The sequence below is a fragment of the Pseudonaja textilis genome, chromosome Z (assembly GCF_049901715.1).
Source record: "Pseudonaja textilis isolate UNSWEBS1 chromosome Z, rPseTex1.2, whole genome shotgun sequence".
Classification (NCBI taxonomy): Eukaryota; Metazoa; Chordata; class Lepidosauria; order Squamata; family Elapidae; genus Pseudonaja; species Pseudonaja textilis.
This window is the reverse complement of record NC_142008.1, coordinates 109890246-109918240: the sequence shown is the minus strand read 5'-3', so window position 1 is coordinate 109918240 and position 27995 is coordinate 109890246. Positions and strand designations below refer to the sequence as shown.

Here is a 27995-nt window from a genome sequence, read left to right as displayed (position 1 = left end):
AGAACATTGCCGGGAAGGAGCCTGCGAGAGAAAGGCGGAAGCGTCAACTCGGGTAGTGAAAGCGGAAGTTGCTGGTGAGTTGGTTGCAAAAAAAAAACCCCAAACGCGGGGACGAGTTACCACGACGCAGGAAAGCTAGTTTTGCATTAGCGTCAAAGGGAGGGGAGGTCAGCGGTGCAAAGTTCAAAAACTCTTGTTTGCAGTAAAATAAACCTTGTTAAAAAGTGGACAGGGTCGTGGGAGGCGCTGTTTTGGTGACTTGTTGGGGGATTGGATATAGGGGTCCTAAGAGTCAAGCAAAGAAAAGTGGGGAGGGGGCGAAAAATGCACGCTTAGGTGGTCCCTAAGAATCTGCTGACTTGCCTGCCAATGTTTTCCGGTGGACTGAGTGGTTTCAGTAAGATGGCTGGTCCTTCTTCTTTTTTGCAAATTTTCATCTTTTATTTAAATCTTTTATTTAAAATTTTAAAAATAAATTTTGCAAAATTTAATCTGGGCGGGAAAATGGAGCAGACTTTGTCTCCAAACACGAATCTGAATGTGGGCTTAATCTGATGGAAATATCTACCTGCTGTTCTGATTGGGTTACTGCAAAATCCCCATTCCCTCCCCACCCCACTAACCTACTTTCCAGCTCCGCTCTCCTGTGCAGGGCAACCAAAGAAGTCCCAGCCAATCAGCTGGGACTCAGGAGGCAGAGAATAAATGGGAGCAGGACCAGTCAGAGGAGGTATTTGTCGATTCTCCAAACTACTCAAATTTTCCTCTATCGGTTCTCCAGAACTGGTCAGAACCTGCTGAGTACCACCTCTGGCCATGATTGTAAGGATACTGCAATGATTGTAAGGGTGAAAAACAGTTTTCAGTGCCATTGTAGTTCCAAATGGTCATTAAATGAATGTTGTAAGTTGAGGATTACCTGTTTCTTCCATGCAACTGGCTAGCCATTGCTAATATTGCTAAAGGTCATGTAGTGCCATAATAAAAGGGTACAATACTAATAAAAGTAGCTGGCAATCCGTTTTGGGAGTAGTGGTAATAATATCCAGGGATGGGTGTCTGGAGATTCTCAATCATCCAGGTCATAGTTGTCCCAAAGGTGCTTTTTCCAAAAAGTCACCTGGACTTTCTTTTCTTCCTCTTTGAAAACATTTCACTTCCCATCCAGGAAACTTCTGCAGTTCTAACTGACTGGTAGGGAATGAAACGATGTAAGTTCTTTGCAATCATCTAGTTCTCAGCACTCTGAAGATTGATTGTTAGTTCCTGCCAATCATTGAGACCACTTGGGGGTTTGTCTGTATCCTCAGAGTCCCCTGAATCAGAGTGCAAATGAGTGTGGAACCTTCTGGAACCTTGTGTAGGAAGTTAGCACCTACCCCTCTCCTAGAAAAATGAAATATCCTAGGAAATATTAAAAAGGCAGAATATTTCCCCTAAAAAGAGTAAAGTAGAAACTCAAGAGAAGCAGAAACTCAGCCCCACAACCAGCACCACCTTTGCTAATGGACCATCAAGGCCTAGGCCAGAGTATTCTACATAATAAAGGCCTCTACCCATCTCACTACCTGGCCTGGGAAGATTGCATCAGCCAGCATTCAGGTGAAGCCATGTGGTCCAGACAAAACCTACAAAGTTAGCTAAGACCCCCCCTCCCCTGGGAGTCTGACAGCCAATGGGACACATTTCTTACACAGGAACAGGAAACACTAAGGTATGGCCCAACAGAGGTTATATAAGGGTCTCTCAGCATCTTGGTCTTTCTTTTTGATCTTCTCTTTTCACCTTGGAGCATGTGATTATTCTTTTCACTTTGGAGCTCCAAACCATGTGGTCCTGTCCACCATTAAACCTTCTAAACAGCCTCGATGTTTCCAGTGTCTTTTTCCTCACTTGGAACTGAACCCAGAAGGATGTTTCTTCCAACATTGGGGCTGTGTTGTAAGCAGGAGATAGGTTGTGTTATATCCCTTTCAGTGGTGGTATTCAAGTTTTTTTTACTACTGGTTCTGTGGGCGTGGCTTAGTGGACGTGGCAAGGGAAGGATAGTGTAAAATCTCCAGTCAGATGTGGGATTGGTCGGTTCTCCGAATTACTCAAAATTTCTGCTACTGGTTCTCCAGAACTGGTCAGAACCTGCTGAATATCTCCTCTGATCCCTTTTCATTTTGTTGAGGAAGGGCTGTTCTATTTTGGTATAGATGGCATCTTTGACACTTCTTTCAAACTTGTGATTCTTTCTCTGTCCAGAATGTGAACTTTGCTGTCCTCAAAAATGTTGAAAGAAATGTCCATCTGGATTCAGTTCCAAGTGGAGAGAAAGTCTCTGGAAACATGGAGGCTGTTTGGAAAGATGGTTTAATGGTGGACAGGACCACATGCTTTGAGGTCCGGGACAATTGAGCACATTGATGAGAAAGAGATTTATACCCTTGGGCTTTGAACTTGCTTATCCTGATTGGTTATCAGATTCCCATGGGACCACGAAGAGGTAACTTTATAAGTTGTCTTGAGTCCCAGGCTTGGTTGAACCTTGCTGGCTGGTGATGTACTGAAGAGGGTTGTGTTCTGAAAGTGTGTTGGGCAATTCCTATTATGGCTTAATGGCTTTGTCCTGATTTGGATCTTGAGTGAGGACTAATTTTATCATGTCCTGAGGATGAAGGTCTAAGCTGGCCCAGCCTTTTATCTTGTAGATAGGTTGACATCAAAACTTTTGCTTGTGGGGCAGGGAGCCACGGCTCCGAGTTTATGTCTTTAGAAACATGTTTCTCCTTTAGGGAAAATATAATATTCTGCCTTTTTAATATTTTCTACAATATTTCATTTTTCTAGGAGAGGGGTGGGTGCTAGACATGACCCTTGCTTTTCAGATCCAAATGGACTGTTGAATACAGAGTTGGTTCTCCTGTGTTGTGCCATGCACTTGTGAATTGGTTGTTTTGTTTCCCCAATCTACACGTCTGGACATGTCTCGCTGCATTGCATTGCATATACCACATTGCTGTTTGTATCTGGGTGTTTTCAGAGGTCCGCTGATTTGAAAGAGGCCATCTATATTAAAATTGAATAGCCCTCCCTGAACAGTTCATGTCCTGTTTACAATGCAATCCCAAGAATTACACTCTGATTCAGGTGACTCTGAGGTTATAGATTAAACCCCCAAGTGACCTTAATGGCTCTGAGTGTTAAACAAACAGATGACTGCAAAGTATATAAACCTTTCCATTCCCCATTAGTTATGTTGGAAGAACTATCCTTCTGGGTTCAGTTCCAAGTGGGGAAAAAGACACTGGAAACATGGAGGCTGTTTGGAAAGATGGTTTAATGGTAGACAGGACCATATGGCTTGGAGCTCCAAAGTGAAAAGGATGATGATATGCTTCAAGATGTTGGGTGAAGGAAAAGAAGGGGAAAAGGGCGGGGTCAAGATGCTGAGAGTGCAAGTTTTATACCCTCAGTTGGGCCACACCTTAGTGTTTCCTGTTCCTGTGTAAGAAATGTATCCCATTGGCTGTCAGACTCCCAGTGGTGGGGGTCTTAGCTAACTTTGTAGGCTTTGTCTGGATCACATGGCTTCACCTGAATGCTGGCTGATGCAATCTTCCCAGGCCAGGTGGTGAGATTGGTAGAGGCCTTTGTTATGCAGAATATTCTGGCCCAGGCTTAATGGCCTGCCCATTAACAAAGATGGGGATGAGTTTCTGCTTCTGAGGTGAGTTTCTACTTCCCTTTTAAGTGAATATTCTGCCTTTTTAGTATTTCCTAGGATATTTCATTTTTCTAGGAGAGGGGTGGGTGCTAACTTTCTACAATTACTTACAACTTAAGAAGCATCTTGGATGAGAAGTGAAATGTTTTCAAATTAAAAACTAAGAAAGTCCAGTTGCCTTTTGGAAGAAAGCACCTTTGGGATTTTCAGGGATGAAGTTTCAGAACATCCACACAAACACTGCAGACCAGTTAGCAAATTAACCACTGAATAGATGAGAAAAAATGTCTTGCTGTATTCCAGCGGGGAAGGGCTTGTTATAGCAATGGTAGAGATGCAAAAACATGTTGAATCGCACTTTCAAAACCAGTGGCTTTATTGTGGAAAAGAAAATAGCAAAAGGGGTACATTGTAAAGCACAAATTCACGTAGACGTGTTAGTTTTCAAGCAACCATAAGCAACACTTAATTATAGGTTCATTTCAGACTTAAAAGATGTTGTATTTGCTGCAAAAACCAGAAATGTTTCAAAGCTTGCTCTCTTGATGATCCAGAATCCACATCCTCTTCCTACAAAACTGTCCATAAACTCCTAAAAGGCACAGTTAAGTGATACTCATCTGATTCAAGCCTTCAACGCATTTGCCTGGCAACTTAAAAATATGCTTCTTACAACAGGTAGAAAAAAACAATCCTACAGAAAGATATCTATCTTTGTGGGTCTCTAAAAATAGCAAGGTTATTAAGACATTCACTGTGGTTTTAAAGGCAGGAAAAACATCTTGCAGATAGGCCTCGACTTACAATGAGAATTGAGCCCAAAATTTCTGTCTCTAAGTAAGACAGTTGTTAGGTGAGCTTTTCCCCATTTTGTGATCTTTCTGGCTACAGTTGTTAAGAGAACCCCTGTTAAATTAATCCCCGTTGTTAAATGAATCTGGCTCCCCCATTGACATTGCAGTCATCCTAAATATGAACTATTTGCCAGAAATCTTGAATTTTGATCACATGACCATAGGGATCTGCAATGGTTGTAAGTGTGGAAAAATGGTCATAAGTCACTTTTTCCAGCGTGAGTTGTAACTTCAGTCACTGTTCTGACCCAAACCCTTTTCCAAGAAGACAAACAATAACCAAAGGGAACAGAAACCTTTTAATGAGTTTTATGAATCCCCAGTTAAAAGGCTGCTGCAAACTAATTAACTTTGATAAGCACCCAACCTTGCCAAAACTGTACAAGACTGCCAAGAATCACAGGTAAGAAATATTTCACAACACAAGAGTCCAAATTAAGATACTGTAATGTCCACGAGGCTGAGTTTCAAAACGTCTTAGCTTCCTGCAAAGAACGTTTGCTGCACAGCTGACGGAGGGGTCATTACCTTGCAGCCTTACTCCCGAGTAGCCCGTGCTGTTGCAGCTGCTCTTTCCTGTGAGCAATCCTGCGTGCACACGCACTTGTCACAGGCTCCTCGGGAACCTCCTCATTGCTGCTGCAGCCCCCACAATGTCTGAAGGCAGCAGTCCACTCCCTAATGGTCCTGGCCCCTCATCTGAGTCCTCGCTCTCCTCAGCCATCTGCAACTGCTGCCAGCTAACCACAACAGCCACTAAACAAACAATTTTAAGTCAAGGGCTATGTATATTGGCAATCCCTTCTAGCATCTCAAGAATGGTTAGGCACACAACATCCAGGGAAGGGGCAGAGAAAGAAACCCATCTTCCTGTTTGCAGAAATGGGATAATGGTTGCAGGTTAGAGCCATAGTGGCCCAGTGGTTAGAATGCAGTATTGCAGGCTAACTCTGCCCACTGCCTCTTGTTCGATCCTGACAAGACTAAAGGTTAACTCCACGTTCCATCTTTCCAAGGTCAGAGTAAAATAAGGACTCCGATTGTGTGGGGCAACATGCTAATATTGTAAGCTGCCCAGAGAATGTAGTAAAGCACTCTGGGGCAGCATATACAGGTAGTCCTTGACTTACAACAGTTCATTTAGTGACCATTCAAAATTACACCGGCCCTGAAACAAGTGACTTTCGACCATTTTACACACGTGCGACCTTTGCGGTGGTCTCCTGATCGTGTGATCAAAATTCAGAAGCTTGGCAAACAGTTCATACTTAAGACCGTTGCTGAGTCCCAAGGTCATGTGATCGCCTGTTGTGACCTTTTGATGAGCAAAATCACTGGGACAGCAAGATTCTGTTAACAGCCATGTGGCTAACTTATCAACTGCACTGATTCACTTAACAAGTGTGGTGAGAAAGGTCATAAAATGAGGCAAAACACTTAAGAAATGTCTTACTTAAACAGCCTAAATTTTGGGATTGTAAGTCGAGGACTGTCTGTACAGTAAGTAAGTGCTGTTGCAGCTTAGCTTCAAGTACCAGGTTGGGGGTGGCCTTCCAAATTGACAATCCAGCTGCTTAGGTGTATGTTGTGTTGCTGTCGCAGGGATGAAAAGGAAACGAACGGCTCCCAAAGCCCAGCCTGACGACGCAGGGACCCAGACTGACCTGCGCTGGGAGCGTGAGGTCAGTGGCAACCAATGGCAGGTGTTCCCACCTGAGCAGAGTAAGGCCCTCAGCCAAGCAGCTCGGTAAGTTGGCTTCCTAGAAGAGGAAGAGGAGAAAAAAATAACGCAGCAGCCTGGAATTGGTTGCTGAGGTTGCAATGCATGTTCTCTGCAGGGCACGGAAATGGACACAAAATTTAGGAGATGACCATGTGGACCTGCGCAAGATGTTGCAGCGGAACAAACAGAGCGGTCAGGAGAACCGTGTCCGTGTGGCTGTCTGGGATCAGAAATCTTGTAAGTTTCTGTTTCTAATTGTATAGGTAGTCCTCGACTTACAGCAGTTCATTTACTGAATGTTCAAAGAAACAGCGGACCAGAAAAAAAGTCACATGACCATTTTTCGCACAACTGTTGTGCTGTTTCCCCCAAAATAAGACCTAACCAGAAAATAAGCATTAGCACTTTTCAGGATGCTCTTAATATAACCCTACCCTAAAAATAAGCCCCAGGGTTTATTTTTCAGCCAGATGGGTTTATTTATATATTTCTCCCCAAATAAGTGAAAATAAGACCTAACCGGAAAATAATTCTAAATATCTCTCTCGGAGCAAAAATTAATATAAGACCCATTGTTATTTTCAGGCAAATATGGTAGCATCCCCATAGTTGTGTAAATCAAAATTCAGGCACTTGTCAACTGACTCATGTTTATGACGGTTGCATTGTCCCAGGGTCATGTGATCTCCTTTTGCGACCTTCTGACAAGCAAAATCAATTGGGGAAAGCCGGATTTACTTAAGAACCATGTGTGATTCACTTAACTATGACAGGGAAGGTTGTAAAATGGCATAAAACTCACTTAAGAAATGTCTCACTTAGCAACAGAGAATTTGGGATCAATTGAAGTCGTAAATTGAGGACTACCTGTATTTATTGCATTTATATTCTGCTCTTTAGGTGAACATTGCCAGTGTCCACCTTAACTGCTCCTGCCCTTTGATTCTCATACAGGTGGTCCCTGACCTATAACTCATTTAGCAACTTTTCAGAGTTGAACACCTTGAAAAAAGGGACTTGTGTCCAGTCCTCTTATTTGCAACTGCAGCCTTCTCACAATCACATGATCAGAATTCAAATGCTTGGCAAGGGGCTTGTATTTACCACAGTTGCAGCTTCCTAGGTCACATGTTCACCATTTGTGACCTTCCCACCGGGCGACTGGCACTCAAAGTCAATGGAGAAAGGCGGATTCGCTTAAGGACCACGTGGTTTGCTTAGCAACCATGGCAAAAAATGTTAAAGGGTTGTTTAACAACCCTTGCTTAACAATGGAAATTCTTGTTGCGCTGGGTTCTGATAAAACGAGATCGTCCTTGACTTACAACTACAATAGAGCTCAAAATTTCTGTTGTTAAGTGAGACATTTTTTTTTTGTTCAATAATTTTTATTGTTATTGTCCAGCTTTAAAACATGTTAATCTTAATTTTAGTGGTACTGTATCCTCATTATTATACACATTATTATTCAAACTAATCTCATATTATACAAATTGTTATACAAACCAATCTCATAAATATCTACATTTGTATATCTTTATATACATTTATATATTTTTATCTGTAACTTTCTTATTTCCTTTTATCTTTGTTTCTCTTACTCCAAGTGAGACATTTCTTAAATGAGTTTTGCCTCATTTTCTGACCCTCCTTGGCACAATTGTTAAGCGAGTCACTGCAGTTGTTAAATTAGCTATACAGTTATGAAATAAATCGGGCTTTCCCATTGATTTTGCTTGTCAGAAGGTCACAAAAACAAATCACATGATCCTGAAACACTACAACCGTCATAAGTATGAACTGGTTGCCAAGCACACGAATTTTGATCACATGATCATGGGGACATTACGAAGGTCGTCCATGTGAAAAATGGCCATAAGTCATTTGCTTCAGTGCTGTTGTAACTTCAAATAGTCACTAAATGAACTGTTGTAAGTCAAGGACTACTATATCATAAAAAGTGGGCACATGTATGAGAGACATGGTTGAGCCAAGGGAAGGAGTCAGACCAGGAATTAATCTGGAATCCATATGCGGGCACAGGAGAGTGAATTCTCACCCTCCTTACTTGCTGCTAAACTTTATTTGGATAAGAGACTAGCAGTAGACAGCATGATTTCTCTTCCTCCTCTGCACCTGAGAGAGATTTAGACTGGATTTCTTATATTAATTCAATTATCCTTTTCCCCTTTTTCGCCCACATGGGTGCAGATTTTGTCTGGCAACGGGAAGGAGATGAGGAAAACGACTGGATTCCATACCCCGCTACCACCTGCTTGAATTTACAGGCAGCCAAGAACGGTGACCGGAGACCCATAGTGTATTTGACATTTGGTCGAACGCGCTACAAGCTGGACACAGCCCGCATGGTACAGACAAACCAGCAGACTAAATTTGAACATCGGATGAAATGCAGGGAATCAGGTATCAGTGTCCAGGTAGACCACAGGGGAGCCCAAAATTTATGTCTCTAAGTGAGACATTTGTTAAGTGAGTTCCCCCCCATTCCCCCCCACCTTTCTTGTCACAGTTGTTAAGTGAATCCGTGTAATTGTTCAGCTAACTGTGGAACTTCGTCTGGGCTCTATCACTCCTTGCAAGTGGAAATTTGCAAGCTTAGATTTGGCCCCGGCGCCCCTCCCTCTCTGTCCTTACACAGGAATTGAAACTACAACTCAACCTACCCCGTCTCCCGTCCCATTTTGCCTTTCCCTTTCTTTTCCTGATTCAGATGCAACAGAAGCAGAGGTTGGATCTCAGCTGAGCAGCGGTGACTTGGATGCCAGTATGGTGGTTCCTGCTAAGAAGTGCCAGACTGAATTAGATGCCCCTGCATCTCAGGGGCAAGGAGAAGGTGTCAGTAAGTGCCAAGAAAATGATTTTGGAGGTCAGTGCATGACGGTATGGCAGAAAGAACAGCCTGGCCCTTCAGAAATAAGAGTCGTGGTGGAAGTTGGTAATAGGAACTGCGATTAGGAATCTCATAAGAAGTTAAAAGGTAAAGGTTTTCCTTGTCCAGTTACATCCGACTCGAAGGGGTGGTGCTCATCTCTGTTTTTTAGCTGAGCGAACCAGTGTTGTCTGAAGATGCTTTCATGGTCATGTGGCCAGCATGTCTATACGCTGAAGCACACGGAATGCTATTACCTTCCCACCGAAGGGATACCTATTAATCTACTCACATTTGCATGTTTTCGAACTGCTACGTTGGCAGGAGCTGCAGCCCATAATGGGAATTCTTCCTGTCACATTGCTCTCGGGTCTCAAATCTGGGCTTTCAGCTTTCCAGCTGACAAGCTCGGGGTCTTTAATCTCTGATCCATCGCACCCCCACCCCCACCCCCCAAAAAAGAAGTTAGAAAGTTGCTGAAATACCCCTTTAATTACCATATTTTTTGGTCTATAAGACACTCTGGACCACAAGACATACGTTACTTTTAGAGGAGGAAAACTAGGGGAAAAAATCTGCTTCTGCCTCCCAGCATCTATCTGGTATTCTTCTGGCTAGCATCCTTGCAGCAAACAGCCAATAGCCTAGTTAGCTTCAGCACGTTATCACAGCCCCAGTACATGGCTTGTCAGGGCTCCGCTCCATTGTGCCCACTACCACTCAACTGAGCTGAGTTGCTGCCGCTACTGAAGAACGCTGGAGCCTTTGCTTCCAATTGTTGCCTATCTCCACTGTCTATCACCGCCCGTTTGCCAGCCACGTTCACCGCCAATCACTGCAGCACATTCACTGTGGCCCGTTTGCCACTGGCGATGAACGGGCAGCGGCAAACAAGCAATAATAGATGGTGGCAGTGGTGATACCTACCGCCTAGAACAACTGATTGGTGGTATTCTGAGAGGCCGATCTAACCGCCAATCAGCTGCTCAGCAGAGAAGGCTTCAGCGTTCCACAGCGGTGGTATACCAACCCCCCTCCCCCGCTGCGATATTTGCTCTAAAAGACGCACAGACATTTCCATCCACTTGGGGGGGGAGTGGCAAGAGCATCTTGTAGTGCGAAAAATACAGTAAGTGCAAAACCAAAGATGCTAGAATGATAAAGAATAAGGACCTTGTCTTTTTTTAATGCTGAGATTGTAGGATGTCAGTCTAAGCCACCTCTGTTTTCAATGCAAATTGGGTGTCTTATTATTATTTGTTTAACCTACAGAGGCAGTGAAGACATTGACAGTGAAGGGAAAAGTTCCAGTGGACCCAGAGTGCAAAGCCAAATTGGGCAAAGTAAGTCATCGGGATCATTAATGACCTTTCCAGGAACAGAATATTTGCTAAATCAGAGTCCAGAGTTTGGTCAGCAAACAAGTTGGCAGATGTTGTCAGGACATTTGCCAAGAAGGCTTTAGGGAAGAATTGGTATCTTTAATGGGATTGCTGTGGGAAAGACCTTGGGAACTGAGCAAAGACAGGCTGCCTAGGGGATGGTCAAGTAAGAGGCAGTTTAGCCTAGAGCTCGACAGTGGGTGAGACAAGAGACTCAGAAGGGATTCTCTTATGATATAGGATTTTAAAAGTAACGGTGGGAGAATTGTATTTTCAGGCTTGCAAGATTCTGTTAATGTAGTACAACAGAATTAGCTCATTGGTTATGTTTCCTATCTGATCTGCCCGGTAGGGACAAGAGCATCTGCGGTTAGCAATGCCTGCCTTGTAGATTGGAGATCCCCTTTTGAAGAAGCCAATGGGAAAGGAGAAGGAAGCAAGGAGTGGCATCTTAGCATAGGCCAGGAAATCAACCAGAGAGACCAAGGACATGGTGTTATGACCCCCGTGGTCAAGGCAAGGCAGGGGCCTCTAGACCAGGGGTGTCAAACTCAATTTCATTAAAGGTCTCATCAGGGTTGCATTTGACCTTGGTGGGGCAGGGGTGTGTGGCCAGGGGGCATGGCCAGCTCAACGTCACTTGTGTCGGGGATGCCTGTGGTGGCACAAGCCAACAAAAACTGGCTTCCAAGTTCTGTTTTCAACTGCGACAACTTCCTGCAACCCTCTGACAGAAAATGGAGCTCAGGAGGGCCCACATGCGGTCCTTCTGTGCTCTAGTTTTCGCTGGTAGAGGCATCGTGGGTTCGTCCTTCGTTGTTTCCAGATAAGCCCCGTGGACCAGATCTAAGCACCATGCGGGCTGGATGCGGCCCACAGGGCCTTGAGTTTGACACCCCTGCTTTAGAGAGTCCTACATTGCTCTCAATAAATGTTCAAATAAACGGCCCACTAATGATCGGTAAAGCTCCACCAAAGGTGGTGTTCGGCAGGTTTGGACTGGTTCTGGCATACCAGTGGAAATTTTGAGTAGTTCGGAGAACTGAAAAAGGCCCCTCTGACTGGGCCCGTCCCTACCTTTCCCCGCCATTACCGCTCCTATATTCCCTCAGCTTATTCCCTCAGCTTTTTCCCTCAGCTTATTCGCACAGCAGAGCGGATTGCTGCACCTCAGCTGAGCTAGAAAAACAGCACAGCTCACCAGCATTGTTACAAAGGGCAGTTTTTGAGTTCTGTGTGCGTGTGCGAAGCAAAAAAATTGGAAACCCACCACTGGGCTCCACCCCATGCTACCCTGAAGGCAGCCATCTTCAGTCCATCAAGCAACAGCCCCTATGTTACCAGGAAAGTCCACAGAGTAGGAGCATGCTCACAGGACCCAGGGTCCTAAGTCCAGTCCAACTAACTAGGCAAGTCCACAAGGCAAACTGTAGTCCACAAGGTAAAGTTCATGGACAAGACAAATAGCAAAGGCAGAGCACAAGGCAAAGGTAGCTATAAAGACAAAACAAAGTAAAGTGCAAACAGCTGACCACAAGGCAAGGCCAAAATCCAAGGCAGAAGACAGTCCTTGGCTAGGCAAAGCAACAGCCTTCAAGGCAAGGCAAAGGCAAACAAAAGGCAGAGTTGAAGCCTCTGTGTGTGTGTGTGTGTGTGTTCCATATCGGGAGGGATGAAAGAGTAGCCTTGCAGTCCTTCTCTGGGCTTGCCCCCTCCAAAACGGGCTCCGATGGGGTCATGACACCTGGTTTTCTGTCATTGCTCTCTCTTAATAACTTTATGCATTTATTTATTTATATCCCTCCTTTGTTTCTATGATCAACTACATGGGCAATAGTCATTGCAGGAAGCTTCTCCTGATGGTGCCAGGCATAGCCTTGCTCACTTAGATAAGAAGTACATAACCCAAAGCTGGCCAAGATGAAATTAAAATAGATAAGGAAGACAGGAACAAACAAGCCTACAAGGAATGCTCTATAGATAACAAAGGCAAGGACAGGGCAGGGTCAAGGAATGCTCTATGGATGGGTGACGAACTTTTGTCTCTCACTGGCTATATGAATGTATAAGATGTTTGCCACACAGTTAGGTGTGGCTTTTTATTTGCATGCTTGCTTCCTGTAACCTGTGGAACTGTCCGCCCAGATATTTGGCCAAAATAAAAGCTGTTACTTTTTCCAAGCCTCTGCTTAAGTCTCCTTTTGGAAGTTTGATGACTTGACTACATTTTGGACCTTATAGCAGGATCTGGTTTAGTTAGTAGTTGGATGGAGCCCTATAGGAAGTCCTAAGGCTGTAGGCCAGACTAGCAAATTGGAAGAAGATAATTGCATTTTTCAGCCAAGGAAACTGCATGTTTGTCTGTGAAGTCACCAGGAGTCAAACCTAGCTTAGAAGAGGCTTTCTTTTCTTATTTTTTTCATTCCTTTGCTTTGAATAACCTCTCTTCCTCTTTCTTGCCCTTTCCAAAGGCGCACGTTTATTGCGAAGGAGATGCCATTTACGATGTGATGTTGAATCAGGTGAGTGGACTCTACCTGTTTTTTTTTTCAAAGCAAGATTCTGCCTTGTTGGTAAAAAAATGGTGGGAGAATTAGCTTCATCCCTTAATTTCAGTTTCAGAGTCTACCAAATGAGGTCAGGCGAGGCCTATCTCTAAATCTCTTGTCCTTAGCAAGATTATCTGGAGGACAAAATTGTGGGGAGAACTATATAATCCTTCCTAAGAGGCACGAAAGATAGAACTAGAAACTAATGATGTAAGTCAGTGATTCTCAACCTTTTCTTCACCACGGACCCCTCCCCCCCCCAATACCTTTTGTGGTCATGGACCATGGCCATGAACCCCTAAGACTCAACTCAAGATTTAAATAATATTTTTTTCAATCCTTCAAAAATCCTTTGTGATGACATTGCGGTCCCCCGAGGGGCCCATGGACCACGGGTTGAGAGCCACTGATGTAGGGGGAGCTTATTGATAAATTTGGACTCCTGCTTCCTCAGCTGGCTTCATATCATCCTACAGAGCAAAAAATTTCCTGAAGAGATTGGCAAAATAGTTGCATGAAAGCCTGATCTTTCATAAGAAGTTTGTTCTAAAGACATCTAGGAGAGCAGAACATGGAATAGAAATGGAAGCAGATGTTGTCTTCTCATTTCTGACCAGCTCCTTTTTCTTCATCTTGGTTTCCTCCAGACAAACCTTCAATTCAACAACAATAAATACTATCTCATACAACTGTTGGAAGAGGACAATGCACGGAACTACAGTGTCTGGATGCGCTGGGGGCGCGGTGAGTTGGGGCAAGAAATTGAGTCACGGAGGAAGGAAGAGCAAAGCTGACAAACCTGGAACAGGAGTAGGCCTTAATTTTTAATACAAACTAAAAACAAATCATGGCTCTATCATGGTTTCACCTAGCAATCATGGATCTAGGATTGTTTTTTTCAACCTTGGCAACTTTCAAGATGCGTAGACTTCAACTTCCTGAATTCAATGCTGGCTGGGGAATTCTGGGAGTTGAAGTCCACACATCTCAAAGTTGTCAAAATTGAGAAATGCTATCAGGGATTTCACTGCTTAATGCTATAAGCAGTTTGAATGCAGTATTGCAGGCTAACTGCCAGGAGTTCAATCCTGACCAGTTCAAAGATGACTTAGCCTTCTGTCCTTCTGAGGTAAGGACCTAGATTGTTGGAGGTAATATGCGGACTCAATAAACTAGAGATGGCTGTAAAGCACTGTGAAGCTGTGTATAAGTATAAATGCTAAATTTTACGTTATCGTAAATACCTTTAAAAAAATGATTGAAATGTTAGTGAATAGTGATACATCAAGTTTTTGGATTCTTCTGGAGTGCTTGGATTTTTTTCCCTGAGTTCTAGAATATGACTTCACCTCTTTTGCACTCCTCTGTGGTCTTTTTGTCATTACATTCATTCATTCATTCATTCATTCATTCACACCACAGTGGTTAGAATGCAGTATTATAGGCTAACTCTTCCCACTGCGAGGAATTCGATCCTGATGGGCTCAATCCTACTATCCTTCTGAGGTTGGTAAAATGAGGACCCAGATTGTAGCAGCCCATATGCTGATTCTGTAAACCAGTTAAAGAGGGCTCTAAAAGCACCACAAAGTGGTATATAAGTTAAGTGCTATTGTTATTCATTCAATTATTCTTTTTTTCCTTTCTTTCTTTTTATTTCCTAGTGGGTAAACCTGGCCAGCACTCTCTCATTCCCTGCTCTGGAGATTTAATGAAAGCCAAAGACATCTTCACCAAAAAGTGAGTCCCTCTAAAAACAAGGGTCCACAATCTTGACGGCTTTAAGACTTATGGCCTTCAACTCCCAGAATTCCTGAGCTAACACGAGTGAAGGAGGAATTCTGGGAGTTGAAGTTCACAAGTCTTAAAGCTGTCAAGTTTGAAGCCCCCTGTTCTAAAACTTCTGACAGCATCCTTACCCCTCTCAACATCTCCCTTCTCCTGAAATTGATTTTTTTTCCCCCTCCGAGGTTCCTAGAGAAAACCAAAAATGAATGGAACACACGTACCACCTTCCAGAAGGTCACAGGCAAATACGATCTTCTTCATCTGGACTACAGACCCAACAATGCTGTAAGGTTTTTTGGCAGAAAGAGCAGAGGGGAAAAAGCAGCTTAGGAAAACAGAAGGATACTTTGTTCATGAGGCCTCATTTTGCATTCCTGCCAGAACAATCCAGAAGCTGCCCCCAAGGAGACAGTTTCCAAGCCCCAGGTGGTTTCCCAACTGGACTTAAGGGTACAGGCTTTGGTAGAGTTGATATGTAATATTCGGATGATGGAGGAGATGGTGATTGAGATGAAGTACGACACCCGAAAAGCTCCACTAGGTATGCTACCCTGGTTTGTCCCTCATACCCTTACTTTTAATTTACTTATAAGGAAGACAACTTGCGCCCCCAAAAAAACCCCACTTTATTTTTAAGTAGAGAAAGGGCACTAGGGTGAAATCATCTTTTAAAAGAAATGAGAAAGGTTTCCCTTGCGTAGGAAATTTATTGAAAATAAACACAGGTAGTTCTTAACTTTATCATCTGTTCCGACCCAGCGTTCGCAAGTAATGATAAGCCATTTACTTGCAAATAAAACAAGCCCCTTTTCATAACAGGGCAGTAACAGTCTTTTATTCACATGGATAAACCAAAAAATCAAACGTAATTAGTCCCAATAAACCTGGGTTTAGTTTAGCCAAGAAATCCGAATTGCTTGCTGTGAACTAGAAACAAACAGTTGTCTGTGACAACAGGCTACTCCCAAATCCCTTCTATTTATTTCCCAGCCAGAGAGAGGCTGGCTAATGTCCACGTCTGCTTTTTCTTGAGATCCGGCTTATTGTTTTTCCTTTGCTCTCCTCCTCTGTACACAAATGAGCATGTGCGATCACTCATCTCAGGCCCCCTCCGAAGCTAGCCCAGGCTCACCCTCAACCTCCTCTTCATCTGACTCTGTAGTTGGCTCTGCTGGCAGCCGATGGGCCACAACACAACTATTTGGTTTAGCAATTGTTCAAAGTTACAACGGCACTGAAAAAAAGGAACTTAAACAACCAGTTTTCACACTTATCACTGTTGCAGCATTTCCATGGTCAGGTGATCAAAATTCGGACGTTTGGCAACTAGCATGTACTTATGACAGTTGCAGTATCCCAGAGTCATGTGATCACTGTTTGTGACCTTCCCAGCTGGCTTCCAACAAGCAAAGTCAGTGAGGGAAGCCAGGTTCACTTAATAACTGCAGGATTCACTTAACCCTAATTAATGTAACAACTGTAGTGATTTGCTTAGCAACAGTGGCAATAAAGGTTGTAAAATGAGACAAAACCACTGACTTGCTTAGCATCAGGCATTTTGGACTCAATTTTGGTCACAGGTTGAGATCTACTTGCATTTGCCAAGAGCTGCTATTAAACTGTGGAATGCAACTCGCTGACATAAATAAATATAAGCTCAGAAAATAGTTTAAAAGCCTTTGTTGAGGAGGATCTTGGCTCATGTTTTTAACAGTGATGAGCAGGATATTTGAGTGAGTACCAGGGAGGGAGACAGATTGTAGAAAGTACAAGTAGTTCTTGACTTACAACATTTCATTTAGCGACTGTTCAAAGTTACAACAGCACTGAAAAATGTGACCTGTGACCATTTTTCACAGTTAACAACCTTTGCAGCATTCCCCATGATCGTGTGATCAAAATACAGATGCTTGGCAACCGGTTCATACTTATGACCGTTGCTGTGGCCCGAGGTCACACAATCCCCTTGCGCGACCTTCTGAACAAGCAGAATCCTTGGGGGAAGCCAGATTCACTTAACAACCAGATTTTCTAGCTTAACCATTGCAGAGATTCACTTAACAACTGTGGCCAGAAAGGTTCGTAAAACGGATAAAAACTCACTTAGCAACAGAAATTTTGGGTTCCCTTGTGGTTGTAAGTTGAGGACTACCTGTGCTGTGCCACTAATTCTACGGGTGGGTTTTTGTAAAATTTAAACTGCCTGACAGAGCTAAGACAATGGCCGCAATGTGACTGGTGTATACCAGAACAAACTATAATATGTACAGTTCAGGAAATTTCCCTCAGGAAATTTCAAGGCACCTGGGATGATCTCATCAGAGGCCCACCAGAAGTTAGATGGTCAGTGTCCTGAGATATCAAATTATGACATCTATTCCAATGGCCCCTGTTCTTTCCCCTCTACATGTTAGTCTGTGTGCAGCTTGACATGCAACTATCCTCCAATAAAACAGATTGCGTAAGATCTGATTGCTTTGTTGAAAGAACAGGATGTGGTGAAACAGCAATGCTCTGTGTATAGGATGTGGTTTTGTCCTTGGATGGCCATGTGGCAAAGATTAAGATGGATTCTTCTTTGTGCTTCTGCCTTCTCCAAATGCTAAAGGAAATGGAGTCTAGTAGAACAACAGTATATAAAGGTTCTATGATAGGGCATATTTGTCCCTCCGGCCACTAGATGGGGCTAGAGAGCAATAACAATATATAAAAGTGATATGCTGGGGCATAACAGCCCCAACCTTTTGGGCACTGGGACCAGTTCTGTGGAGAAAAGTTATTCCACAGACTGGAGGCAGTGTGATTTTGCAAACTGCCTGCATCCTGTAGATGGGGCTTCCCTTGTTTGCATGACCTGATTGATGTGGCATGCCATGAACTGGTGCCAGACCACGGACCAGGGGGCAAGGGGGACCCCAGATCTATCCCATTGCAATTCTATGGTTCCCTATAATTATGGTGATTTGATTATGGTTTTATCTTAATATATTATCTCCTATATTGTATTGTCCACATATCTTATATAATGTATATTTGTTGATGCTTTATTTAAAGTTAATTTGTGCATCAGTGATTACATGCCATATGCCCAATAAATTAATAATTGCCTGTCTACCTTGAATCCAACTGATTTTTTTTTTAACCTCTGCTTTAGGAAAGTTGAAAGCTGAACAGATCCAAGCAGGATACCGGTCATTACAGAAAATAGAAGCATGTCTAAAGTGGAGTCAGACAGGTTCTGTCCTGCTAGAAGCTTGCAATGAATTCTACACCCAAATCCCTCATGACTTTGGGTTAGTAGCGCCGAATCCCCATTTTGGAATTGTCCCGGGCGATGGAAACGGACACTACAAGTCTTTGTACAGGTCATCCTCAACTTATTACTTTAATGGAGTTTGCCCACTAGGGTTGTAAGTCACGATGGTCATGTGATCATGTGACTACAGGGGTGCATTGTAAGCCGGTCATAACCAACTTTCGGGGGTTCCATTGTAACTTCAAACAGTTGCTAAGCAACTTGTTCAGTGGTGGGATTCAAAAAAATTTACTACCAGTTCTGTGGGCATGGCTTAGTGGGTGTGGCTTGGTGGGCATTGCAGGGGAAAGATACTGTAAAATCTCCATTCCCTCCCCACCCCACTAACCTGCTTTCCAGCTCCGTTCTCCTGTGCAGGACAACAAAAGAAGACCCAGTTAATCAGCTGGGACTCAGGAGGCAGAGGAGAAGTGGGCAGGGCCAGTCAGAGGTGGTATTTGCCAGTTCACTGAACTATTCAAAATTTACACTATCGGTTGTCCAGAACTGGTCAGAACCTGAATATCACCCCTGAACTGGTTGTAAATGGAAGACTACCTGTATAACTATTGGGTGTTACTATTCTCCATGTTATTTAAATCTCTCAGCCAGTTTTCTGATCAATTACAACAGCGGACAAAATATTTCTCTCCACTCCAAACACGTGCAGTTCCGATCTATCTGTAATTTTGCGGAGATATGAATTGTTAATTGAATACCACAATTTGACTACAATTTTGGAGCATTCAGTTTGTGCTTCAAATTAGCTTTAAGGCACCTTAGAACAATGCAACTTGCAAATAGGCCTTATGGTTAAGTTTTATGGGAGTGACTGTTTAACCGTTGTGTGCCCATGCATAAGTGTACCTAGAGATGAGCGCTCTGCTGGTCTCATCTGGAATAATAGTGACCTTTTCGGGTCATCTCCTTGGTTGTTTAATTGCAGATAAGATTTGATTCAATTCAGAAGCGAGAGCCATAGATTTAATAAAAAATCTCATATCTTTACCAGGCATATGAGGTGTAAACAACTAGAGGGTAATTGAAGAAAGGAAAGACACTATAAGAAAGGGCTTCTGCAGTTGCTGATTCAGACCACAGTTCCCTCACACACAGGTTCATACTCACACAAAAGTGCTACTCAGATTAGAATCCATAAATCAAAGGACCAATCCTGATCTGTCTAATTTTCCCTCATCTCTCTGTATGACTTAGCCAGTCTCCAAATTCAACCTCTTAGACACCTTCTTATTGGTTTAAGCCGGACACAAGAGAGATGCTCTTTCATCTCAGGAAATACATATCAGAACTGTCCAGTGGTGGAATTCAGCCAATTCGCGCTAGTTTGGGAAAACCAGTTGTTAACTTTCTGAGCAGTTTGGTGAACTGGTTGTTGGAAAAAATCATTAGGGCAGAGAACCAGTTGTTAAATTATTATACCACTGTAGCTGTCGCTTAAAAAGCCTGCCTGAAAGGGGAACCTTCCCATTCCTAGTTGGTTCTTCCAGATTTTTATCTTCCCAAATGTTGTGTGTTGTATCCTGATAAATTAAACCTAAGCCACAAAATCTGTTTTGGGTTTTCTTTTAACTCTTTTTTGTGTAACAGCCATTTGGAGGGATTTCTCTCTGCTCCCTTATCCTAACATTCTTGCAAACCTCTTGTTATTTATTGCTGAGTTAATCTACCTTCCCACTACTGCCTTCCACAGCCCTGTGTTTGGGGTCATCTATCTGAGAGCATTGGGGAGATTGGGGGCAGAAACTGAAGCATTCACCCCCACTTCCCTTTATATTCTTAATTTTAAAAGAACCCCCACCCCCAAACTGGATATAGGTAGACCTTGAATTAAGACCACAAATGAACTCAAAATTTCTGTTGAGAAGCGAGACAGTTGTTAAGTTAGCTTTGTCCCATTTACGACCTTTCTTGCCCCCATTGTTAAGTGAATCACTGCAGGTGTTTAGTTAGTAACATGGTTGTGAAGTGAATCTGGTTTCCCCCTTGACTTCGTTGGTCGGAAGGTTGAAAAAAGGTGATCAAATGATCCAGGACAAGGCAACCATCATAAATATACGCCAATTACTAAGTGTGTGAATTTTGACCATGTGACCACAAGGAAGCTGCAACAGTCATAAGTGTGAAAAATTGTCATAAGTCACTTTTTTCAGTGCCATTGTAACTTCGAATGTTCACTAAATGAATAGTTGTAAGTCGAGGACTACCTGTTTTGAATATCAGTCATTTTGTGTCAGCCCTTTGAGGTGGCCCAGATATGAAACCAAAACTGTGAGTAGTAACAGTGTCTTTACTCTAAGATTACACTAACAGATTTTACAAGCTTGAAAGTGTTTTTTTACACCCTTCCCTGTATGTTTCACAGAAACTAGGTAGGGTCTCTTCTGCAATGCTTTCTCCTTCCCTTTGTTTTTGATGCCTGAGATATCGCTTATCTGACTGTTGCCCTGGCTCCAGCTCTTCCTTCTGTCTCCCAAGGTTATTCCCACAGACTTTTACAACTTTCCACTAGATTTTGTTGGTCCAACCAGAGGCTGGAAGCCAAACCATGTGCATCCCTAATCTAAGAAGAGTTTTTTGTCACTGGCGCTCATGAGAAGGTCCTCTGAGTCAGCAATGGGCAATTCATCTTTTTAAAGCAATTAAATGTTTCATTCCCCTTCTCCTTTTCAGATTGAAAACCCCACCACTAATAAAGACATTAAAGGAACTGCAAGAAAAGGCACAGCTATTAGAGGTAAGGAAAGTCATATCTAATTGCTCAAGTAGAGAAAGGTTGATGTGTGGACATTCTGACTAATAAGATGAAGGGAATAAATAGTTATTTGGCTTCTGTGCTGAACTGGAGAATAAGGTGAAGAGCATATGTCAATGTTTTGACCTAGGTTTCCCTAACAATTCAAAGCCGAGTCCCCATCCCAATAAACCCTTTTATTTAAGTTACAGTGAATTCCTCTCCAGCAAAGTCCCAGCCAACAGTCTTTCAAGATAGTTCACAATCACAGATCTTTATCAGGCTTGGAGAGCGGCCAGGACAATATCTTTGAGATGCCAGAATATTTGGCAAGAATGCAGAAATGAACTAATTGTTTCCTGCAAAACCCCACTCCCCCTTTGCTCCTCTTTATTCCCTATGGAAGCGCCATTTACCTTCCACATGTGGCTTTACTCCCAAGTCAACTCTTGTTCCTTAGGTATTCCCTTCATCTGGTAGCTCTGTATATGCACAAACTGGGAACAGGCTCCAGCTGCTCTTCCTCCTCACTGATGTCCGACTCCGAAGGCAGCCGATAACTGTCAGAAGGCCCATCTCTGCCTCTGAGACAAAGCACTTGTCAGAGCCTTCCCCAGACTCCAGGACTGTCTCATGTTCCTCCCCAACCTCACTGTCTGAATCTCCTGCCAGCTCTGCTGGTGGACTACAACAGTCAGTTCTTCAAGAGAGAAAGATGCCACAGGATACTAGCAGTGCTGTTTTATTGCAGTATGGGATAATAGGAATCCTGAAAAATCTTTTCAAGTTTCTATCCCTCCTTATGATAATTAAAAACAAGGTGGAGTTGAGTTTCTTTAGTATGTTTTTTCAAGTTCTGAATTAAAATTGTTTATCTAAGTTCCTCCTTAATGGTTTTTTCATACCAAGGTCATCCCTAAATTCCTTTACATCAGGGATAGGGAACTATGGCCCTTTTAGGACCTGTGGACTTCAACTCCCAGAATTCCTGGGTCTTCACAGCTGGCTCAGAATTCTGGGAGTTGGTCCACAAATCATAAAGGGGCCATAATTTCCCACCTCTGCTTTACATGATAAGAGTTTCAAAGCTTATATTCTTTCAGGCAGATGGGACTAAAGATAGTTCTCAAATTATGACAGTAATTGAGCCATGCAGTTGCAGTTTTAACTTTCAACCAAGTTTTTCCCAACCTGACGAATTCCATGTATTTTGGACTCCAACTCCCGCCACATCTGGAAGGCAACCATCCAGATATCTAGCTCCTTCTGAGGTTAATGTTGCCCTATAAAATGTGTGATAGCTACTGTCTGCTGACTTTCTTTTCTACCTCAAGGCTCTCAGTGAGATCCGTATTGGTATCAAACATGTGCAATCAGAACAGTTGGATCTGGAACACCCTTTGGACCAGAGCTACAGGAATCTCGACTGTGAACTCCAACCCTTGGAAAAGGCTAGCAATGTTTTCCAGGTGTGTAGTTGAATAAGTAAGTCATGGAAGAAAGAACATGATGATGCTAATGTTATCCATTCAGTTGAGTCTTGACTCTTGGCAATTTTGTTTGTATGTATATATTTATTCATTTATTTTGTCATGTTTATGTAGTGTCTCTCAGAGGTGGTGACCCTTTGGGAGCTGTATGCAGTGAAATTTCTTTTTAATGTATGTCGATTAGTGAACGTTCAAAATGACAACAAAGTTATTCTGCCTTTCATGTCCTTCAGGTGCTGGAGCGCTACTTGCTGTCCACCCATGCTCCTACCCACAAGGATTACACAATGACCCTGGTTGAGGCCTTTGAGGTGAACAAGAAAAAGTCAGAAGCCGTCTTCCGTTTTGACCTGCCCAACAGGTAAGAAGGGAGCCGATGGGGCGAAATGAAACCTATCCTTGGACTATATTCTGAATCTTCCATCTGTCAACTCGTAAAGCATTCCTGGCTTTAGCATTCCTCTTGAGTTGCCATAGGCAGGAGGGGGGAGAACTGATGGAGCAGCTCGGTTGCCACTACCAGAAACACATTCCACGCATACATTTCTCCAGATTGTATCCCAAGTTACTAGAGCCAGCTGGAGAGACGTGTTTTCTACAACTCTTGAAAGTGCTCTGTTGGAGAATGTGATTTATGACACACTCTGGGAGGAGAGGGGAAACAGGGTCATAGGTGGACATGCCGACAAGTTGCTCCTAATAACTAGTTGGATTTCTTTTGAAACTTGGCTCGGGGCTCATGAATTAATTAGGGCATCAGTGGGAACCCTGACATCCTCCTCCTTTCCCTTCTTCAGGATGCTGCTGTGGCACGGATCTCGCCTGGGTAACTGGGCAGGGATTTTGAGCCAGGGGTTGCGTGTGGCACCACCAGAGGCTCCCATGACAGGTTACATGGTGAGTCTCTACTTTAGGATGCACTGAACCCAGGATTTGTTCAACTTGGGGAGCAGTCAGGCCTGCAACCTTTTCCTTTTCTTCTCCCCCAGTTTGGAAAAGGCATTTATTTTGCGGATATGTCCTCTAAGAGTGCCAATTACTGCTTTGCCACTCGTGAGAAAGACATCGGCTTCCTCCTGCTGTCAGAGGTGAGATGATATTTTGGTGGGAGGCTAAAACATGAAAAACGTTTAACAAAGGGGTAGAATCAAGATCATGTGAAGTGTTAATACCACTTTATAATGTCTTGGAACTATAATGTCTTCCACACTTGGAATACTGCATCCTGTTCTGGTCACCACAATATAAAAAAAGATGTTGAGACTCTGGAAAGAGTGCAGAGAAGAGCAACAAGAATGATTAGGGGGCTGCAGGATAAAACATGAAGAATAGGTGCAAGAATTAGATATGAGTGGTACCGTGGCCCAGAAGTGGAGCTCTGACCTCACAATCAGGAGGCTGTGAGTTCAATGCTCAGTAGATGCTGTGATGACTTGGGTGTGACACAAAAATAACGAAGTCACAAAAGTAGAATAAATTCCCTTTCATGCCTACAACTTGGCCCCAATGTCCAATTAGCCTCGGCTGGATAACAAACTTCAAAAAAAAAAAACAGTCTACAAAGGGCAGAAATGCAGTCCAAACCCAAAGTAAAGATAATTAGAAATTTAAAAAACCCAACACAAGCCACACTGAAGTAATTAACATGGCAGGCCAGGATGATAAATTACAGACTTTCAAAGGATAATGCAGCACCCACAGTTGGAAGGACACCAAAACTTAGATAAGGCTCGACCAAGATAATGCACGCTTCCAGCAACTTTGCCATGCACAGTTTGCCCTTTTATACAGTCTTCCCATGAAGGGGATCAGGGCCTTCTTCTCTCTCGCAAGCCATGTTGCTCCCTTCTCCGTTACTCCCTGCATGCTCTAGGATGAAGAGGGGATGGCCCTGGGTCTTCCTCTGAATGCCCAGCTGGACTGTGTCCTCCCATTTCCTCCACAGCCACCAGAGCCACACTCCCACTTCTTGTCAGCTGTTCAATCTCCTCCTCAGAATCAGACTCCAATAAGGAGTCTTTTATCTGTGGGCAAAGCTCTGCATTGGTGACAGGAAGGGCATCCAGCCAGTAAACAACTACATTCAGTTGCCCAGTCTCCATCCTGCAAGAAATTATGGGATCGTTAAAAGAAGTTGCAAGAATTAGATATAGCTTGTTTAGTGAAAAGAAGGACTAGGGGTGGCATGATACCAGTGTTCCAATATCTGCCACAAAGAAGAGGGGGTCAACCTATTCTCCAGAGCATCTGAAGGCAGGACAAGAAGCCATGGGTGGAAACTTATCAAAAAGATCCAACCTGAAACTGAGGAGAAATTTCCTGACACAAGTAGTCCTCAACTTACAACAGTTCATTTAGTGGCTGTTCAAAGTTACAACAGCACTGAATAAAGTGTCTTTCAACCCTTTTTCACACTTAGGATGCTGCAATCAGCATCCTTATGATGAGGTGATTTACCTTCAGATGCTTGACAGCTGGCTCATATTTATGACGGTTGTGGTGTCCCAAGATCATGGGATCCCCTTTTGCGATCTTCTGACAAACAAAGTCAATGGGGAAGCTGAATTCAATTAACAACCGCATTACTAGTTTAACAACTGCAGTGATTCATTTAACAAATTGTGGTGAGAAAAGTCGTGAAATGGGGCAAAGCTCACTTAACAAATTTCTCACTTGGCAACATAAATTTTGAGCTTAATTGTGATCGTAAGTCAAGGACTACCTGTAGTGAGAATCAGTGGAACCTCCAGAAGTTGTGGGTACTCCAACACTGGAGGTTGTTATTGGACATCCATTTGTCTGAAATAACATAGGGTCTCCTACTTGAGCAGGGGGTTGGACTAGAAGACCTCCAAGGGACCTTCCAACTTTGTTATTCTGTTATTATGCTGTACTTAAAACAGATGGATTAATGAAATAATTTTCCATAGGAATATGCAGCTTTGTAGCATTTCAAATAATTCATTCTTCTCTGGGTGAAATATATTTTGATATTTAAATTAATTATGATATTAACAATATGGAACAAAGTTGTTTGTTTTATTTTTATTTTGAAGATTTCTGTCAGTAATGACATTCATAATTTAGATAAATCTTTGGAACAGAAATGAAATCAAGCACTTTGTCACAAATCTTTTTAACAAAACAGAGGGGATCAGTATACTTTGATTACAATTCTTCTGTTATCCAATGTTAATAACAGCCTTATATTTAACTGTATTAGCTGAATACTTAAACTAGGAAATAAAATTGTATTCTACTAACTAAAAATTGAAACCTGCTACAAGGCCCTTTCCAACTCTGTTATTTTCAGGTTTGGTTTGAGATAATTTCAGATTTGCATCTAACTATCTAGATGTAGCCTGACTCTGTGTCTTCCTTGTTTGGTTTTCTTTTTTTTTTTTGCTAGCACCTTAGCTGTATTTCCCCTTCCCTGTTGATCTATGCAATATATGTGAGTCAGCACTTAAGTTCTGTTTTTGTTTACAGGTTGCTCTAGGAGAATGCAATGAACTGTTGGAGGCTAATCCAGAAGCAGAAAAACTACTGATCAGCAAACATAGTACCAAAGGCCTTGGCAAGCTTGCTCCAGCCAGTTGTGTTTTTCTGTGAGTTTGGGATGACGGGAAGAAAGCAACCAGGGATGAAAAATTACTATTTAAATCAGTTTCCCCTAATCTGGGGAGATGGATATGACACTACTACAACATTTAGTCTATGTTGATGTGTCGATTTATGCTATCAGAGATAGAGTTGGACCATTGTTTTTCAACCATGTGCCACTTTAAGAGATGTAGACTTCAACTCCCAGGATTCCTGAGCCAGCCATGCTGTTGAAGTCCTGAAGTCATAAAGGGGCCATTGTTCCCCACCTCTGAATTAGAGGGGTGGAAACAATGCTGAGATTTGATTTTAAAAAGAGATGAAGTGAAATGCACAAGCTTCTTTCATGTTATCTTCCTTAGACAATATAAATTGGTACTACAAAGAAAATGATAACGGAGATAGAATATTTTAATTTCCTGCCTTTGATATTATAAATAATTCAAGGCGATGTACATATCTAATATTTCTTCCTCCTATTTTTCCCACAACAACCCTATGAGGTTGGTTGAGTTGAGAGTGTGTGACTGGCCCAAAGTCACACAGCCGCTTTTGTGCTTATTAAGGCTGGTCTAGAATTCACCATCTCCTGGTTTTGAATTAGGTGCCTTAACCACTAGATTCAAACTTCTTACATTTTATCTTGATTTCTGAAGCTTTGTGAGAGTTCGCAGCTCTTTCGTGAATTTTGAAGTCATTGTGTCATTGGAACAAAATGCCCTGTTATTTAAAGAAGAAAGGCTGTGTTGCAAAAATGCACAAAAATACTTGATTTTCAGTTCTGATATCCAAGTAGAAACTATACTTAGTTGGATGCCTAAATGCTAGCCAATGGCATCGGGAATCTTTAATTACACAAAATTATTGTTTTCTCCATGTAAAACTTTGCAGAACGATGGGGTGGAACGGTGGTAATATTTGAGGGATTCGACATGTTTTTCTCTCTTCCTGCCCAGGCATGGTGCCACTGTTCCTGTGGGCCCAGCTAAAGAAACCGGGATATCAAACCCTCAAGGCTACACCCTGAATTACAATGAATTTGTTGTCTATGACCCACGGCAGGTGCGTATGAAGTACCTTCTCAAGGTGCGCTTCAGTTTCCCACGGATTTGGTAAATGGAGAAAAAAATGGAGAGAAAAACTGGCATAAGAATGACATCTTGAAGCAGAGATGGTTCTCTTTTGATGGGTGCTTTCTACTTGAGAGGCTGAAGAAGACAACTCCTGAAACTGGCCTTGTCGTGCGGTTAGAAAACTTTTGCCGTATTTTTGTTTACATTTCTGTTACGAAGTTGTCTCCTGAGTGAGGAGAACAATGCCGTGAAGGATAACTAATCATTAGGATTTCCAGGTGATCATTATTTTTTTCTTGAATGATTTCCAGTAGAAACACACCGATTGCTTGACATTTTTGTAAAATAAAGGAATAAACGTTCTTTGGTGTATGTCAATAACTTTGGACTTGGATAGAGGAAAATAAGAACAGGTTCTTAGAAAGAAACTAAAAGAAAAGTATCTTTTACTTTTTTGTAATTTGTATTTTTGGGTAGCATAGCCCTCCCTCCTCTAGTAGACCAAACATTCATTATGAAGATGCACAAAATATTTTGAATTGTCCCAGAGGTGCTTTTTTTTTCCCCAAAAGGCCAGTGGACTTTGTTTTTCCTTGAAGACATTTCGCTTCTCATCCAAGAAGCTTTTTCCATTCTGAATCCGTGGTAGAAGATGGGAGGATTTACTGCAAGGAATATAAATCCACCTTTCCTCATTCAGTCAAAACTGAAAAAGCTGCTCGGATGAAATGTCTTTTAAAAAAACACAGAAAGTCCAGTTGCCTTTTGAAAAACAGGCATGGAACAACTATGATCTTGGATGACTGAGATGACTCCATAGACTCCATAGAGGCCCAGTTCTACAGAACTTAATTCCAGAATGCTTTGAGATTTCTCAGTTTGGG

General features: G+C 42.6%; 1 protein-coding gene across 2 annotated transcripts; it reads left to right on the top strand.

Annotated features, from left to right (window-relative positions):
* The first annotated feature begins 1 nt into the window (after window position 1).
* On the top strand, window positions 2–27473 carry PARP2 (poly(ADP-ribose) polymerase 2). 2 transcript variants are annotated; one of them, XM_026720627.2, is made up of 19 exons: window positions 2–74; window positions 6169–6313; window positions 6405–6526; window positions 8501–8713; window positions 9021–9149; window positions 10452–10522; window positions 13033–13083; window positions 13758–13854; window positions 14775–14850; window positions 15081–15183; window positions 15280–15439; window positions 18053–18191; window positions 20885–20948; window positions 22280–22414; window positions 22669–22796; window positions 23233–23332; window positions 23425–23523; window positions 25925–26043; window positions 26995–27473. In XM_026720627.2, exons 2-19 carry the CDS (start codon window positions 6171–6173, stop codon window positions 27152–27154), a joined length of 2109 nt encoding a protein of 702 aa, XP_026576412.1. In that variant the 5' UTR covers window positions 2–74; window positions 6169–6170; the 3' UTR covers window positions 27155–27473. The 2 variants fall into 2 exon arrangements, with proteins under 2 accessions (XP_026576412.1, XP_087772529.1); XM_087916403.1 differs by lacking the exon at window positions 2–74 and adding an exon at window positions 640–730.
* Window positions 27474–27995: the final 522 nt, after the last annotated feature.